This window comes from Primulina huaijiensis, chromosome 13, assembly GCF_012295235.1.
Source record: "Primulina huaijiensis isolate GDHJ02 chromosome 13, ASM1229523v2, whole genome shotgun sequence".
In the NCBI taxonomy this organism is placed as follows: Eukaryota; Viridiplantae; Streptophyta; class Magnoliopsida; order Lamiales; family Gesneriaceae; genus Primulina; species Primulina huaijiensis.
In genome coordinates this window covers 2986992-3003663 of record NC_133318.1, presented here as the reverse complement: position 1 = coordinate 3003663, position 16672 = coordinate 2986992, and the positions used below count along the sequence as shown (strand labels likewise).

The 16672-nt window shown below is 33.8% G+C and overlaps 3 protein-coding genes across 8 annotated transcripts; 1 reads left to right on the top strand and 2 right to left on the bottom strand.

Annotated features, from left to right (window-relative positions):
* Nucleotides 1-239: 239 nt before the first annotated feature.
* On the bottom strand, nucleotides 240-2859 carry LOC140990880 (E3 ubiquitin-protein ligase AIRP2-like). 2 transcript variants are annotated; one of them, XM_073460718.1, is made up of 5 exons: nucleotides 2402-2859; nucleotides 1423-1580; nucleotides 1264-1330; nucleotides 718-952; nucleotides 240-624 (listed from the first exon to the last, which is right to left on the bottom strand). In XM_073460718.1, the coding sequence occupies exons 1-5, from the start codon at nucleotides 2412-2414 to the stop codon at nucleotides 414-416; spliced, it is 684 nt and encodes a 227-aa protein (XP_073316819.1). In that variant the 5' UTR covers nucleotides 2415-2859; the 3' UTR covers nucleotides 240-413. The 2 variants fall into 2 exon arrangements, with proteins under 2 accessions (XP_073316819.1, XP_073316818.1); XM_073460717.1 differs by having other exon boundaries at nucleotides 242-624; nucleotides 1423-1585; nucleotides 2402-2856.
* A 3540-nt stretch (nucleotides 2860-6399) lies between these two features.
* Nucleotides 6400-11721, top strand: LOC140990908 (uncharacterized). Of its 5 annotated transcripts, none has more exons than XM_073460759.1 (6): nucleotides 6400-6522; nucleotides 7269-7450; nucleotides 8772-9852; nucleotides 10164-10241; nucleotides 10347-10492; nucleotides 11135-11719. In XM_073460759.1, the coding sequence occupies exons 2-6, from the start codon at nucleotides 7274-7276 to the stop codon at nucleotides 11390-11392; spliced, it is 1740 nt and encodes a 579-aa protein (XP_073316860.1). In that variant the 5' UTR covers nucleotides 6400-6522; nucleotides 7269-7273; the 3' UTR covers nucleotides 11393-11719. The 5 variants fall into 5 exon arrangements, with proteins under 5 accessions (XP_073316860.1, XP_073316862.1, XP_073316861.1 ...); XM_073460761.1 differs by having other exon boundaries at nucleotides 6423-6503; nucleotides 7252-7450; nucleotides 11135-11720; XM_073460760.1 differs by lacking the exon at nucleotides 6400-6522 and adding an exon at nucleotides 6557-6668 and having other exon boundaries at nucleotides 11135-11720.
* Nucleotides 11722-12047: 326 nt separating this feature from the next.
* On the bottom strand, nucleotides 12048-14038 carry LOC140956241 (adenine/guanine permease AZG2-like). The gene has a single exon (XM_073412942.1). It carries the CDS (start codon nucleotides 13874-13876, stop codon nucleotides 12284-12286), a length of 1593 nt encoding a protein of 530 aa, XP_073269043.1. The 5' UTR covers nucleotides 13877-14038; the 3' UTR covers nucleotides 12048-12283.
* Nucleotides 14039-16672: the final 2634 nt, after the last annotated feature.

Sequence of the window (16672 nt, the reverse complement as noted above, 5' to 3'; positions counted from 1 at the left end):
TTCAGAAATAGACAATGAAATGCATATATAAATTGAACATGTGAGAAGGACGTTCTAGTCTTCTTACAAAGACTAGTCGTTTTGTTGAGCGAGGATGAATGCAAAATAGTTGCTCGCTAAAGTGAGATCCTAGATATGGGAGATGACGAAAAACTACCGTGCTCGACAACTCGACCGTATGAATACGTGAAAATATATATCACACCCTAACACATGATATTTCTTAAAAGAACAAGTGAGAAATCTGAAGGATGTTGATAGTGAATATTTTAAATGGCCTCAAATTGTTGTACAACGAACATTTACATCATTCTGATATTAAGGTGAGAATGAAAGAAAGATCTACCGGACACTATTGACATGTGGTGGTCGGTATTTCAGCTTACTTCTACACTTTTACATAGCAGCAGAGATCAAATTAAGTATTCATAATAAACCAAGAAGAGGGCATCCGGGGTGTCTTTTGGTAAGTTGTTTATATAGAGATAGAACCGTAAAACGTCTTCTTTTGAAAGTGTTTCTTGATCAACTACGTCTCTGCTGCAAGTCAGAACCCACAAATCACCAGAATTCACTCTCTTGAGGCTACCACGGCAAAAGGGACATGATTCTGATCTCATATTCCTGCAAGAAAGTAAAGATGTACAAAGAAGAACAAAGATTGAGCTTTCTTTTAAGATCAGAGTAGGGAACGAGGGTTGTGCATAGTTTGTATACCAGTCCCGGTAGCAGTTGATGCACATTTCATGACAGCAATCTGGTAAGACAATCTTGGTACAGGGCTCTAGGCAAATTCCACACTCATCTTCCCTTTCCAAGTCGACTTCCAAATTCTTAAAAGTATTATCGGATTTCTTTTTGGCAATCATGTCCAAGCCATGGACTTCACCTTGATAACTATCTTTATCTAATGTGGTATTGTACAAGTGTTCCAGAGAAGGTAATATCACAGCTGCAAAGTATGCATCTTTTATTAGTCAATCGAATAGCAAAATTGCAGAGTTGTCGATTGGTAACTTGAACTTGAAACTCTTTTAAAAAAATACATGCACGCCATCTTTAATTGAACATACACAATTTTGAAAGGTGAATCCAATAAAAACTCAGAACCACGCAGGAAAACAAAGGAAATCTGAAATTCATCGAGCATTACCCAACCGGTTTTGAGATGACAAGTGAACGAGTTGACTTGGAAAAGAATATTAAAGACAAATAGATAGATGCCCCTTTGAATCATATAACAGCAAAACATAATTTGCATACCATAGAACTGTCTAATAGTCGCTTTTCTACCATGGGAAGGAAACTTCTGTTTTGAGTCGAGGTGCACCTGAAGAAGAAAATACGCTAAACTTAGACTATGCCGTGATCTTTAAAAAAACAACGAGCAATGACTTGTAAAAAATCTCGTTAATAACTGACCTTATAAACAACTACGTGGATAAGATTTAGATAGCTTGGAAATAAGCATGAGCACGAGCAGTCAAACCATTGCAACAAAAACAAAAATATAGGTGCCAACTGATGGTAGACCAGTTTCATTTTCAGACATGCACCGCCTTTAGCTTTCGAAATCGAAGCTGCCCTGGAGCAACAATTTGGCTATATTATGATCCATGGCATTTAGAGCATTGTGTTTCTAAGAATGCTTACGCTCTGATAAAAGACAAACTAAAACTCAACAAAGACAAGAAGTTGATATCAAAATGTATCATCTCTGACAGCTTGGGTGAGAATAAAATATCAAGAAAGTTGAACACGTCGAAAACATTTTAAACACAACTACAGATATGGCATATACAAACAGATCGACGGCATAAGATAGTTTCCAGCAACAGTAAATTGCCTTTTAAGGAAATATAAAACAAATAATGGCAAAATAATTCAGTTCAATAACTTACTTGCTCCTTTTGATGCTAAAAGAAGTAATTGTTCTCGACATCAACAATTTTTTTACCAATTATGCATAGAAACAAACAATTCGCAGAATAGTAGAACAACCCATGATGGAAGTCCATATGTCACATAATCAAAGCTATGTCAGCTAAATTACATAAATTTTCAACGGTAATTGTAGGTAGCAATCATAGAACTCAACAAACACAATTCTGGTTGTGTTTATTGTAAACAGCTAGAGGTTCTCTATTCTAGGCTTCACCATTCGCCACAAACAAATCAAAACACACCAGAATCACAGGCAAAATTTAAAAACCATACACCATAATCAATCCCCTTCTCTACCAACGAAACAAACAGTAACCACACAAGTTCTTTTCAGATAAAAGATTCCCCACTTGGTAATTCGATCCCACCATGAAACCACCCAACCTTAAAGAATCCAAACGTTTCAGAATGAACCTTAAGAAAAGCAAACTAATGAACAGCAAGAGAGAGAACCCACAACATATTGGCATGCTGAATATCAGACTCAATGGCCCTCAAAGAATCTTGCCAAGAAGCAGACTTTTCAATCTGGTAAAAATCCATCACCACTAAAAAAAAACCCTCAAAGATTACGCTTTATTCCTCCCTGCCTCTGAGGCCTGCGCCTTTTACCACGTTTTCAACAAACAGAAGAGAATCAAAGCCAAAGGGGGAAATGTATTCAACCAGTTAAATGGGTTTCTGGCAAAGAATTAAAAGATCATTTTTTTTTAACGGTCCTTGAAAACACATTCAAACTCTATAAATTGAAACCGAGTGTATTGAAGGCAATCGGAGAGAGATGAGGTAAAGTCTATGCAGTGTGACACAAGTTATACAAGAGAGAGAACGATAAATACTCCATCATAAAATTCTTATATATTACACGAAAAAAAAAAAGTTAAATGGAAAGAGACAGAAGGAGATTTGGTCTTCGTTTCGGTTGATTTGCAGTTAATGCGTTATGATATTTTGTTGGATTCATTGAAAATTTTTCCTTTGACTAAGTGGTGCGATTCTACGAATCCATTGAAATGCCAACAAACTTTTCTTGCATTTAAGTTTCATGTATTCACAATGGAAAATTTCAGTCAATTAATATGATTTAGATTTATTGAATTTCCATATTATTTAATTGTGTGACTATATTTAAAAACTATATTTACATTTTATTGAGTAAATTTTATTTTGAAACATGCATTTTCTCCAAATTTATGATGCTATTAGAATAAGGTTTTTGTTGACTTGATCATCTACATTTCGCCACCACAATAATTAACTTGTCTCGAAATTTTTGTTTTCGTATTCTGATGGACGATAGTTTTGTTATAATTGAATTTTGAATCTGATATCTAGTTTTAAATTTGAGTTTTTTGTGTCAGATATGTTATAAGTTATGGACAAACAATTTTTATGATGATTCATATTTCATTTCGTTAATAAAAAATTTATTATCATAATAACTAATTTGAATGTGTGGAATATAAATGATATAAACAAAAACTCCAATAAGACGTTCTCACTGGTCAATTTCGTGAGATATTTATTTTATTTAGGTCATAATGAAAAAATTATTTTTCATGCCAAAAATATTAATTTTATTGTAAACATGGATAGGAATGACTTGTCTTACAAAAAAACTGTCTCACAAAATACCTACTTAATAATGAAATGTGAAAGAGTTAAGAACAAATTATGGAAATTGTTTATTTTTTTCCTTTATTTTAAAATGTGAAAGAGTTAAGAACAAATTATGAAAATTGTTTATTTTTTTCTTTTATTTTATGATGAGATGATCGTGTTCTCACCTCTCCACCCCCAAATTCCCAAATAAATTTTCCATACGTTGGTCGGTTTTAAAATCTTGATTTCTCAAAATTTAATTTAATTATTTCATTTTTAGTTCAAATGTTTCTAACTTACTAAATTTTGGAATAAGGTAGAAAAAAATTTATGCGCAACTTATTGTCAAACTATACTCAAAACATAATGTACATATTAATTAAAAAATATTTTTAAAAACTATAAAGGTGCTTTAGGTTGACCTAAACGTAAGGTTAGATTAAAAAAATTAAAATAAATTATGCGTATTATATATATATATATATATATAGGAATAAAAAAAAATTAGATAATTTTGTTTATTGATGATAATCTCTACGCCACAAAGAAACAGTAAATTAATTTTACAAAAATAGGGTCTCTAATTTTTTTAAAAAAAGTGAAATATAATTTATTTTTCGTTTTTCACTTAATCTTCACGCCTTACATAATATTAATACTAGTGTTTTTGCGATTTTTGCTTGCATGTACAATATATTAATACTAAATAAATAGTATAGATTTTTTTTATTAGTGAGAGATATAATTTAACTATCGAAATAAGATATTGTTGCTTAATAGATAGTATAATATAAAGATTATTATCAATATTTTTAGTATATAATAATTTTTTTGGACGAAAATATAATCCATAAATTATAAGGCGTTGAACAACAAGACGTGTAACTCAAGTATCAATCATTGTAAATTGAGTTAAAGAAAATATTAGTTTTTAATTAAACGTAATTATCTCAAACCTAGAAAATGTATAAATAAAATAAATTCGTAAATAAAAATGAAGAAATTTTAAATTCGGCAGCACATGATTGAGCACGTATTTTTTTGGGCGAGAAAAATTCAACTTATTTAAGAGCAAAGTAATTTTTTAGTCATAATATATATTTTTTAAAAATATTAAATTTTAGTAATATTAATCACCAGAATTTTTTTAATTATATATAACTATTATTAAAAAATCAATTTATTAATATATTAGTTTAAATATAAAAAATAATAACTAAAAGAAACAATTGCGTGAATGTGACATATAATACTAAGTATATTATATTGTTTTATACACATACATCATGTGTGTGATGATTTTAGTTTTGTTAAATTTTTTAAAAAATTTCAAAATATCAAATATCATAGTAACTTTTTTCAAATGACAAATATATTACAAATTCAATTAAATTTTTATCTCCTTTAAATCTCGATATTTTATATTTATCGTTGTGCATATAACTATACTATTTATATTATATTATATTATAAAAGTGGAGACATTAAAATAACGATCTTGGTATCACTTTAAAATTGTAATTATCACCTTTATTTTTAATTATTTTACTAATTATTTATTTGACAACATATCGAAAAAATGAAATTAAATAAATATTTTTAGATGATTGTGCTGAATAATATGAAGAAAAAAAAAAAGAGCCTATAAGTATGCAATTATATCGTACGAAAGCATTAAAATGAGAACAAATTGTGCATTGAAAAAAATATCAGATGGATAATATAATCTCTTCCATATCATTTTCATTTCCAGCAAAACCTTCTTCAAACTCCGGCAAGGCTCGGGTAACACCGCCGCTTGGCACACCCTCCGGTCCACTGTAATCCCACGGCTCCGTTCATTAGATTCCCGCAAGCTTCAAATAACAAAGACTGAAACAAATCAAAGAGAATTAACCAAAACATAGATTAGCCAATAGAATTATATTGAACTTGGTCTACTACATATATACATGCATACCGGGTCGTTGGGATTCTTGGGCAGATGAAAGGAAGGTTGCCTGAGCTTGAGGGCTTGCAAACTTTGCCTGAGGATGCAGTAGTTTTCGTTGCATCCCTTGCAGAGTATCCTGCGGCCATTGGTTCTCAATTCAAACACATTAACCAATTGAGAAAGTCCTTTCATGAAGTACGCATATATTTCAGACCAATATTAATCAGCACTTTAATTAGTATCATTTTCATATTGAACCCGTAACTCCTAATCAATGCACATTCAAATTTTATGATTATTACGGCCTTTTTCTAGTGATAATCGAGAGTTCCTTTCGAGGATTTTTGTCTAACCTTTCATTTGTTGTCCTTGTCCCTCATTTGCATAGTAAGATCAAGGAAGTCACTGTTGCTTCTTTAGAAACCCCAACCAATGCTCCTGCGGAGTGTCAGCCAAAAATGCATCAGGGATAAGTGACAAATTAAAAGAATGTGTGAATGATTTACTTGGTTGATGTAAATATTGACATATTTAAAATTAGTATATTCGCGTCACGGATTTTTATCCGTCAGACTAGTCAACTATGTTCATATTTACAATAATAAGTAATATTTTTTTATGATGGACCTAAATAGGATGTTTGTATTATTAAATTTCTATGTCATTTCTTATGCCATGCCTTCTTTTGTTCTCCACAATTAAAAATTTTTTTTTTTAAAAAAAAAAAACCAAAGCCAAATAAAATCAAAATATGCAAAAGAACTCACCTTGATGATTAAATCACCATTAATTATTTGCAATCACCGACAGAATAATGTATTGGAGAATTGGATGGGTGAAATTACTCTTTGGAACATAATTTGTTATTGCTGTGAATAATTTAAGAGGGTAAAAGCGTAAATTTATCATAAGCTTCACCAAATCAATTGCCAACAGTTTTCAAAGAGAGAGAGGACAACGATGATTGGGAGGGAAACGCTTGGACGAGTCCGAAAACAGTGCTAGCGATCTGCCTCGGCCCCACGTGAACAGTGAACTGAGAGGTTTCTCTTTTGCTTTCATTCCCCCCATTTTCGAACAATCCTTTCGATTTCTCGGCCTCATTATTACGATATTTCGAAGCATCGCCTGTTCTTCTTCTCGACAACTGTCTTTTTTTCGAAGGGGAGTTTTGTGTAGCTTGGTCTAGGTTGTGGTTTCTCAAGGTTCCGTATCTATTTTCATGCATGCTTGGTTTGATTTTCTGCTGTTTTTTTTACGATTTTTGATGTGGGTTTTCTGCAAGAAAGCTTTATTCTGTTTTTCATGTGACTGTACGGTAATCTTTATGTGTTTAAACGAGGCCAACATGGCTTATTGCGATCATTCTTGGTTCTTCAGCACCTTATACCTTAATGTTGTTTGATATTTGTGGTCGAATCTCTTGCATTCTTTAGTTTGGGTGTATTGGTTGTGCGTTTTAGATTTGTACGACGTTTGTTTACCTTTTGTTTTCCTGCAAATGAGATGTACTTTCTGTAATGGAAAAACATGAATGCGTAATGAAGGTAGAGTTGATTAACGTGGAGTTTTCCGGTTTATGGTAATTTGAAAGTGTGTCTTAGAAATCACAGAAATTATTGATAACCTTGATCTATGGTGGAAACGGTAATATTTTGCATTTAAGGAAATCTATGTAATAGCTCTTTTTCTTGGATTCTTAGAACCACTCCTTGGACTACGTCTTGACCTTATTTGACTTTTCTTTTAAAATTTTTTTATCTCCTTCCAAGCAAATTATGTTCTTCAGGTAATATGCAAAATCGAGGCAAAAGCAAGATTGTCGGACATATGTTTCACAGAGGGATAACAGCATGTGATGAGTGCACCAAAAATTGCTTTAAAATCCATCATCCAGAGCAGAGAGGCCCTTCATCCACTGTCAGTCGGTTTTTCAAAATCATGCACGGAAAGCATTGGTCTGATTTTCTGGTACTTAGAGATATTTCTTACCTATTGTTATACACACGATTTATCTGTATTGTTTTACTGCCTATCATAAATTCAAAAGGTTGAATTTGAAATTCTTCATTGATGATCGTTGGTTCTTCTAGTGTTGTCACTGTTTCTTCCTAATGCAAAGGTGAAGGCTATGTATTTGTATATATACCTTTTATTTTGGTATATTTGCGATAGAAGACCTGAAATTGTGCACTCATAGTTTGCTTGGGTTACTTAACATGTCCAACGGTAAAAATCCATGTATTGCCGGTGGGAATACTAATTATTGAATTCAAACATTTTGTACCTTCGTTCCTCTTTCTAAGAGTGTTTTTGGAATTGTAGCAGTTCTACTAGCTATACCTAACATCAGTTTGGCGTTTATACCTTTTAATTTGTACTTTTTGCATAGTTCTTTGACCTAGACACCCAACAAGAAACTTTGCTTAGCATTTATTTCTATTCAAATGAAACTTGTGTCGTGGATTCAACGCGTGAGTTACGATTAATGAATTTTATTCATGTGTGTATCACATAGTTAAGAAGTTGTAAATATTTCCAGACAGCTTTACTACTCCTGATCAGTTAGCGTTTTTTTATTTTTATGGATATATACTTTTTTCTTTACGGTAGAAGAGTTCATGATACCTGACCACTAGTGCAGGCACTATTAAAACTGTACCAACACTTTGGCACAGTGTGATACTAAAAGCTAAAGGCCAAAGGTGAATAATGACACCAATGGCTCATGGAGCTTAAGTCTTAGCAGCAAAGCCAAGAAGGCACCTTTTTAGATTCAAGCATACAAATGCACACTCTACCCGGACGTGACAACAATTCATATTTTGAACATAATTAAAACAATTTGAATAAATTCAGCTTTAGTTTTGGCCTGTCATGAATATGAATCCATTGAAGGTATGAGCAGTAGCAACAATTTTCATCTTAGTTTATCACAGTGAAACGTGTGCATATTTAGACAGGTAAAAGCCAATGTTATTAAGTACTTCTTAAAGTTCTGGTTTTTGACAGAGCTCATTTTTAGCACCTGCCTTTGAGTTGATTGATGGCTTAACACTGAAGACTCTAACAATGTTCCTGAGCCATACATCTAGTCACAACCTCTTCTCCTTTAAAAAACATTTAGAAGCTTGGATTTATGACGGAAACCTTTGGAGAATAGTGCACACCCATAGTGTGTTTTATATGATTAGCATGTGCAACTTATGACTTGAGTGGGATTAAACACGTAAAATGTCCAAAACTTCATTTTATCTTTGACTTGATGGGACTTTATTTAACTCATTTTCAGTATTTGCCTCCCAAATTTGCTCGAGATGTGAGTGACTTGGTTGGTCAAAAAACTCAGATCGAGGATTCAAATGGGCAGAAATGGACTGTACGATTTTCACATGTTGATGATCTGCTGGTCTTCCAGGAGGGGTGGCACAAATTTGTTGAAGACCATCAATTGGAACATGGTGAAATCTTGGTGTTTAACTATGTAAACCAGAGACACTTTGTTGTTGAAATATATGGACTAAGTGCATGTGAGATAACAGACTTCAACAGGGGAAGGAAACTTCAAAAGAAAAGATCTAGGAGTGACCAAGGTACAGTCTTTCATGATGAACCACATCAGATAAGGAACAAGCAGTTCACTACATTTAAAAACAGTGAGGATCCTTCTTTGCTTGACAGAGATTCTGGAAAATATTATGTAGAAGATAGAGAGTTTTTGTTTGATTTATCAAACTTTGAGATGGGGAAAAATTCGTCTGTTGCTGAGAAATCTGAGACTTCTTTAGACAGAAATATCACACATGTTGAGACCCAAATTAGAGAGCAGATTGAAGTTATGAGGAATGACGCCCAAATGTCTATGCCACTAAAAGATAAGAAAAATAACCATTTGTATGGCATTTCAACTGATGCTTTCCAAACCGAACCTTCCGGTGATAGTAATTCCAGCAAAGATATGCCCTATGATGTTTCCAAATTCCAGGCTGGTGAGACAGAGAATAACTCTTCGCATGGCATTTCCAGTGATGCACTCCAAAACAAACTTTCTGTTAATAGTGACTCCAGCAAAGGCATACCAGATGAAGTTTCCGAATTTCAGGCTGGTGAGATGGAGAATAACGGTTTGTATGGCATTTTCAGTGATGCACTCCAAAAAGCGCCTTCTGGTAATAGTGACTCCCCGGAAGGCATGACAGATGTTATCAAATTCGGCACTGGTGTGACGAATAATTATCGGTCATATGGTATTTTTAGTGATGTATTCCGAGCAAAATCTTCCAATAATAGTGATTCTGGCAAAGACATGTTCGATGACGTTTCTAAATTCCAGGCTTTTAAGACAAGTGTTTCCCCTCGTTTTATTGCTAGAGGTAGTTCCTCTTAACTTCGCACTTTATTTGTTAATCAATTATTTTTATCTGTTAATCAATTATCTGGTACATCAAGAACCGTGTCTTGCATCAGATATGAAAACTCCTTATATATGCAGTAGTCTGTTAGCTGAGAGCGATTATTCCTTAAACTCCAAGCATTGTCATGCTTCAGTCACTTGTTCCATGCTCAAGGATCCATGTGTTTGTGTTTCTTTTTATGCCCTCCAGTACATTTTCAAGAAATTGGAGTTAATGTAATTTAAAGTTGATATATAATCTTTGTATTGGTTTCATTTCAAACTAAACAGGTAAATCGGCTGCTACATTTAAGAAAGAGGTGGTGGAATTGGGAGAGGAAGTTTATGGTTTTCCTCTTGTATCTAGTGGTGCGTTATAGTTTGTAATCTTCTACCATTTTATGATTTATTGATAAATATGCTTTTCACACTCGTACATGGAGCTTATTAGTTTCATCTAAAATTGATCGGAAGATGCAGGAATAACGTCAACTTTTGGAATGAAACGCAGTCAAATTCCGTCTCCCATTGTAAAAACCGAACCTGACATGGCTGATGTTTTTGTCCCAGCAGTAGCCACTAGTCCCTTCTCAGCAGAGGTGAAAAGCCTAGCGTTCCTGGTACGATTTTTCTTTTTGAAAGATACTTCTTTCTCTTCACCATTCTCCATATATGGAGGCACTGCTGTCTTTTTTCAACTGGAAGTGGAAAAAGTTTCTGTCAAAAATATTCACCCTTGATGACCCTCTATGTTTGATAAACGATAATGTGATAAATGTGCGGTGTCATAGGTGGTCTAATAAAGAGTCATTCATCATTTGTTCAGATGTGGAAGAAGGAACTGGATTAAAAGTAGATCCCCAATTTCCCTGTCCTTTAATTCCCTAAAAGAAACCTAAATGGATGACCGGGTGGCTATATTTGCCTCTACTAAACTATGTGGTTGTCTATGTTAGACATCAATTGAAATATAATTGTATAATCTTGAAAGATTATAGTAGTAACGGAGCTATTAGCAGTAACTTCTGGTACAACACTGGTTGTTGATTTCTCGATACTCTTATGGATAGGAAATAAGCCAGGCATAGCTTGTTTTCTAAAACATATGGTTTTAATGTATAGTTATTGGCTACTTCCACATTTTTTCCCCTTATAATTTTGTTGGGTTTAATTTATGTTCATAAAAGGTTTGTTTTTTCTGGACCATATCATATTTTCCATCTTTTTTTATTGGTCCTCAACTCTCCTTTGTTCTTTCATAGGAGCTGCCATTGTGCATGCCTTCAATTCAGGGAAAAAGAGAGCGAGGACGTGGGAAAGTTGTCTATCTTAAAAATTCATCTACAAGGCTCTGGCCTGTGCTGTATCCTGGTAAATCATTTGTTAAAGCTTTTACTGACGGATGGAAAACATTTTGCAAAGGAAACAACATCAGGGCCCGAGATGTATGCAGTTTTCAACTTGAGACATATATGCCATGCGTTTTTAAAGTTATCATCCGGAAAGCTGGCCTATCATGAGTGGTGATTTAAGGTTTTTTTTGCAGTATCAGCCAGATCTTCTAAACAACCTTAGTCTTTTGTAGCATTGTAGGGTATCTGACTCCCCCTAGAAACTGGAAAAAAAAAATTTCCGGGTTATGATCATGAACGAACTAATGTTCCATCTCATACCGTATATGTTATATGGTAGTCAGTGTAGGCTATGGAAGAAATTGTTTTGCGAAGTAATCTGTATGGGTCGTGTGAAGCGCTTCTTTGTGCATACTTTGCATACTTGTGAGGTGAATATAAATGAGAGTTGTCCATATTAAGGTGGGTGAGTGGTTATGCAAGAATCGATCAAACTAGGGGAAAAGTCGGAATGGCATCTATTTGAAAGTAGTAATAAAACTTGGCTTTTAAGACTGTCTCAAAACATGATACACTAGAAGGCTAGTATGATTTATATGATATTACAAATATTTCGATCCAATATTGACTTTGCCCATATCAAATTTTCTTTTCCAAAATTAATACCATTATTTTCTTTTAAAAAATAGTATAGAATATAACAAAAATCAAATTTAAAAATTAACGGCAAGTAAAAAATTACTCTGATATTATTAGTTCATATTAAATTTACATGTATATAAATATAATTCTGTATTGAAATTTAGTTCGCCATATTGAAAACAAAAAATCGGTTCATTTTTTAACCATATTTAATATAATAATTTGAACAAAGCCAAACCAAATAAAAAATCTAAGTTTGTGATCAAAACTCACTCTCAGCATGTAGAAATCAAAGAAATGCGCTAGTTCCCTTGAGCGGTCCTCTCTAATAACACATCTCAAGGTGACTAGTGCATCTTTTCACAAAGCTCGAACAACAACAAAAAGTACCATAACACAAATCCTATGTTAAATTTCTCATACGATTTCAAGATTATGTTTTGTTCCGGCCACCGTCGCGGACACCTGATTTTGCTCCTCCACCACCACTTTTCTCATCTCAATCATCCACTGGATCCACCCCACAAAATAATCATAAATCCCAAGTGCAATATATATCCCAATCCCTCCCACAATCCCATTTGAAATGGAATATGTTAAAGGCATTAGTAGCATGGTAACAAATGCTGGCACAGCTTCTTTAATGTTTCCCCAATCAATATCTTTCACCACTTTCATCATCAGCACCCCTACAATCACTAGAGATGGACCTATTGCCCATGGTGGCACATTGGCAAACATAGGTGTGAAAAATATAGATAGTCCAAAGTATATTCCGATGAACACTGCCGTTAGACCGGTCCTACCACCTTCTCGAATCCCAGAAACTGACTCGATATAAGTGGCGATTGGCGAAACTCCTAGCATGGACCCCAAGATTGTGGTGCCCGCATCAACCATGTATGCAGAGTACTCACCCTCGAATTCGCCTTCCTCATTCACAAACTCTCCAATCTCTGCCATTGTGTACAATGTTCCTGTGGTGGCCAGCACATCAACATACAACAATGTCACTAGGGCTATCCAAACTTCACTAGTGTTGAAGTTTGTGAAGCTAATGGCCCCTAAAGTGGACTCAATCTTGTGGAAATCCATGACTTTCTTGAAATACTCATAGTTTGAGTCTCCTTGTGGTGTGTATGGGAAAATTGTCACACTAGTTCCTCTGATCCATGATACTAGTGTAACAAAAAGCATACCATATATCATGCTACCTTTGACATTTTTCATTAGGCCATAGCATATGATGAGGAAGCCGGCCAAGCCGAGCCAAAATGTCGGGCTTTGCATCGTTCCTCCGATGCACTCTCCCGTGGTTGGGTTCGAGTCTTTGCAAGCAGCGACTGTTACGAGAGTCGCAGCATCTGGGCCGATGAGGCCCAATCCTTGATGGGCCTGTAGGCCCACAAATGCGATGAACAGCCCAATGCCGGCCGCACAGGCTAGCCTCACTGACTTAGGGATCAGCCGAGCCAGTTTGGCACGAAGCCCGAAAACAGCTATGGCAAGAAATGCACATCCTTCTACCAAGACCACAGCCATGGCTGTCTTGTATGACATGGACCCAGAACCATGGAATCCAACTAAATTATAGGCCAGGAAAGCATTTGGGCCCATCCCAGGAGCCAAGCCCAGTGGGAGGTTTGCAAATAAGCCCATTACAAATGACCCGATCATAGAAGACAATGCAGTGGCAACAATAAGATCACTCTTGAGTTTTGCAAGGCATTTTTGGTAGCCTACATTAGGCTTCATCACACAGTCCGGACTCGCCGCTTGACCCAACTCCACCGTACAATCGAAAACGGAGCACGTCCCTCCAGAATCAGCCAGGATGGTGGCGTTCACGGTGATAATGTACACCATCGTGAGAAACGTCGTCGTCGCAGCTCGCCACTCTTTGGTACAAGAAGTCTTTCTTGATTCCAACTTGAAAAACTTACCGACTTTGCTCTTTGAAAATGCTTCATCCAAACCTCTTTGCAAATTTGCACACAATTTTCTCCCCATTTGAGTGTTATTTTGTGTTTCACTCTTTCTTTTGTGTTATGCTCCAAGTGTTTTGTTAAGTAGGTATATATGTGTATGTAGAATTTGGGCAGTTCTCTTATTATGAGATTCTCAATATATGTAAATATGATGTAATAAAGAATCTTGGTTGTATGGATATGTTATTAAACAGTAATAATGTGGTTTCATGCGGACTGACTGGTTGAATATGCAGGCATTACAAAACAAAAGGCAATCATTTCTTTTAAGGAAATATAGTCTGAGTAAAGTTGGTAGGCATAATTAAGGCTGCATTCTTATATTAGTTAATGAGTGTAGTACTTTTTCAAACTTTTATTTACTTTAACATTCTATATTTCCAATAATATTGCATTTAAGTTGCCACTAATGACTTTTGTTCCCACCATGATTTAACCTACACTGTCACATTATTCAACATACTTTGATCAATTTTGGGATTGTTTAAGGTTCAAATTTGAATTGATTGATTACAAAGCAGTACTAATACTCTCTTGAAGAAGCGCTTGGCTTGCTGATGAGACCATAGATGATGCATAATAAAGAGATGAAGAATTAATTAACATGGATAAGATAACAGTGCATAACACTAATCTTATGTAGTATCTAAGTCGAATATTAGATAAAATAAAGATAAATAATCAATCAATCAATATCTTATCATTCGTGTTAAGCTGTGTCTAAAGTTACTAATGAGTGTTGTGCTGCTTCTGCATAAAATCCATGAAAAAACAACTAAAATGTAACAAATAAATATGAGTGTTTATGTGGGGAATTTTTTATTTTAAAATTTTAAGTAATTAACACATTAAATATATTTGAGAAAAATTATGAATAATTTGTCAATAAAGTACAAAAAAATTCTATAGAACTCATTCTATTAATTTTCTTACTAAATAACCTAACTCATCAAAAGTCAAAAGATTAATGTTATTCTCCAAAATACAAGATATATATTCTTATAAATATGATATTTTTATTAGGAGAAATTTTTTTCTTATGTGAATATACTTATCAATAAAGAGATGAATTTTAATCAATAGATCAATGTGATTATGTTAAGTCAATCAATAAAACGTACTTATGATAATATTTTACACAATTGATTACATTTAAATTATTATATTTTTACATCAATCTTTTTAATTTAAATTATTATATTTTGCATCAATCTTTTTAATTATATTATAATCTCTTTGGCTATTGTAAGATGTAAAATACTTTCCACTAGTGAGTGCAAGAGAAAGTATCAACTGTTACGCAACACTCCTCTGCCGTAGAATCCGGAAAAAAATTCATATCCATGCAATTTAGAGGAAGTTTTTCATNATGGGCCAATCATGTACATATTTACAAAAATAAGTAATACTATTAACATAAAAAGTAATATTTTTTTTATAATTGACTCAAATAAGAGATCTTAAAAATTGACTCGTGAGATTGTTTTACAAAAAATTTTGTGTTAGATTTATATGATGCACTTGGCTAGACATTGATTCCCATTGCATTTTGGCCAAACCCACTAATAAAATAGATCCAATGAAAATATTTTCTTGACTCCAAGATTCCACTTTGTTCCCGTTTTGGAGAACTGACTGAAGATACTCGTATCCCAAATAATTGAAATTTTCTTACGTTGTCATTATTTTTCTGTAGTTTAAGCTGCCACTGATGTCCGAAATTTAAGGAACAAAAAATTTAAAATATCTTTATTTTTTTTGTTATAAAATAAAAAGATTCGCCAGAGATCTCTAATAAATTATTTCCATCCAGAAAATATTAAGTTGTATAATTTGAAGGAGATTTTATCATATTTTTTGTGCATCTGATTGCTTGAATGAAGGGAGAATTTCGTCCAAATGATGCACATTTTTACAGATTTTTTCAATTGTTTTGGAAAACTTTAATGAATTTTAATATTAAATTTGTAAAACCAAAATATATATTTATTATTTTTCGTGCGTATGAATTTTTCATGCAGACAGTTGGAAGATGGACTTGGAAACCACTAATTAGGAAACAATGCATCCTACCAAAACACAGGTTTGCTCTTTGGCTTTTCGCTCATGGTAAGTTTCTTACTCGTGATAGACTTGCATTCGTGATGGATAAAAATTGTGCTCTCTGTAATGGAGCGGTTTGTTGGGGAAATACACCGAAGCGATGCCGATCGAGATGATAATAGTACCAAAAAATGCGGAATAAAATAACCAACAAGAACACAAATATTTACGTGGTTTACCCAATATAAGCTACGTCCACGGATCACTGCAACTTTTATAACTGGAAAAAATATTACAACAAGTGTATACATCAATACACTCAATATTTCTCACACTCTCAACCCGAGTATATCGAGAAAATAATTTCTCTAACTCACACAAGAGAATTCCCGCACTTAAGAAAAAGAATACACTTTTTTTTTCTATGCACTCTCTTTTTATCAAAGCTGAAAAGCTTTTGATTTTGGGATACAATAACTGAAGGAAATGAGCTCTATTTATAACTAATTCTCTCGTTCAGTTTTAATAAAAAATCGATGTGGGATATGTGATTTTTAATATTTTATTTAATGTGGGTCCCACCCCATTAAATAAAATCTTACCTAACAATTCTCCCACTTGAAGACTTGATTTCAATCATGTCTTCACATCATCAGTGCAGCAGCTCATACCTCTTTTGTTAGTCCAGGAGACCAACTGAAGTCAAAAACAACTTCAGTTTTTCAATGATAACAGCCTTCGTGAGTATATCAGCTGAATTCTTGCTTCCAGGAAT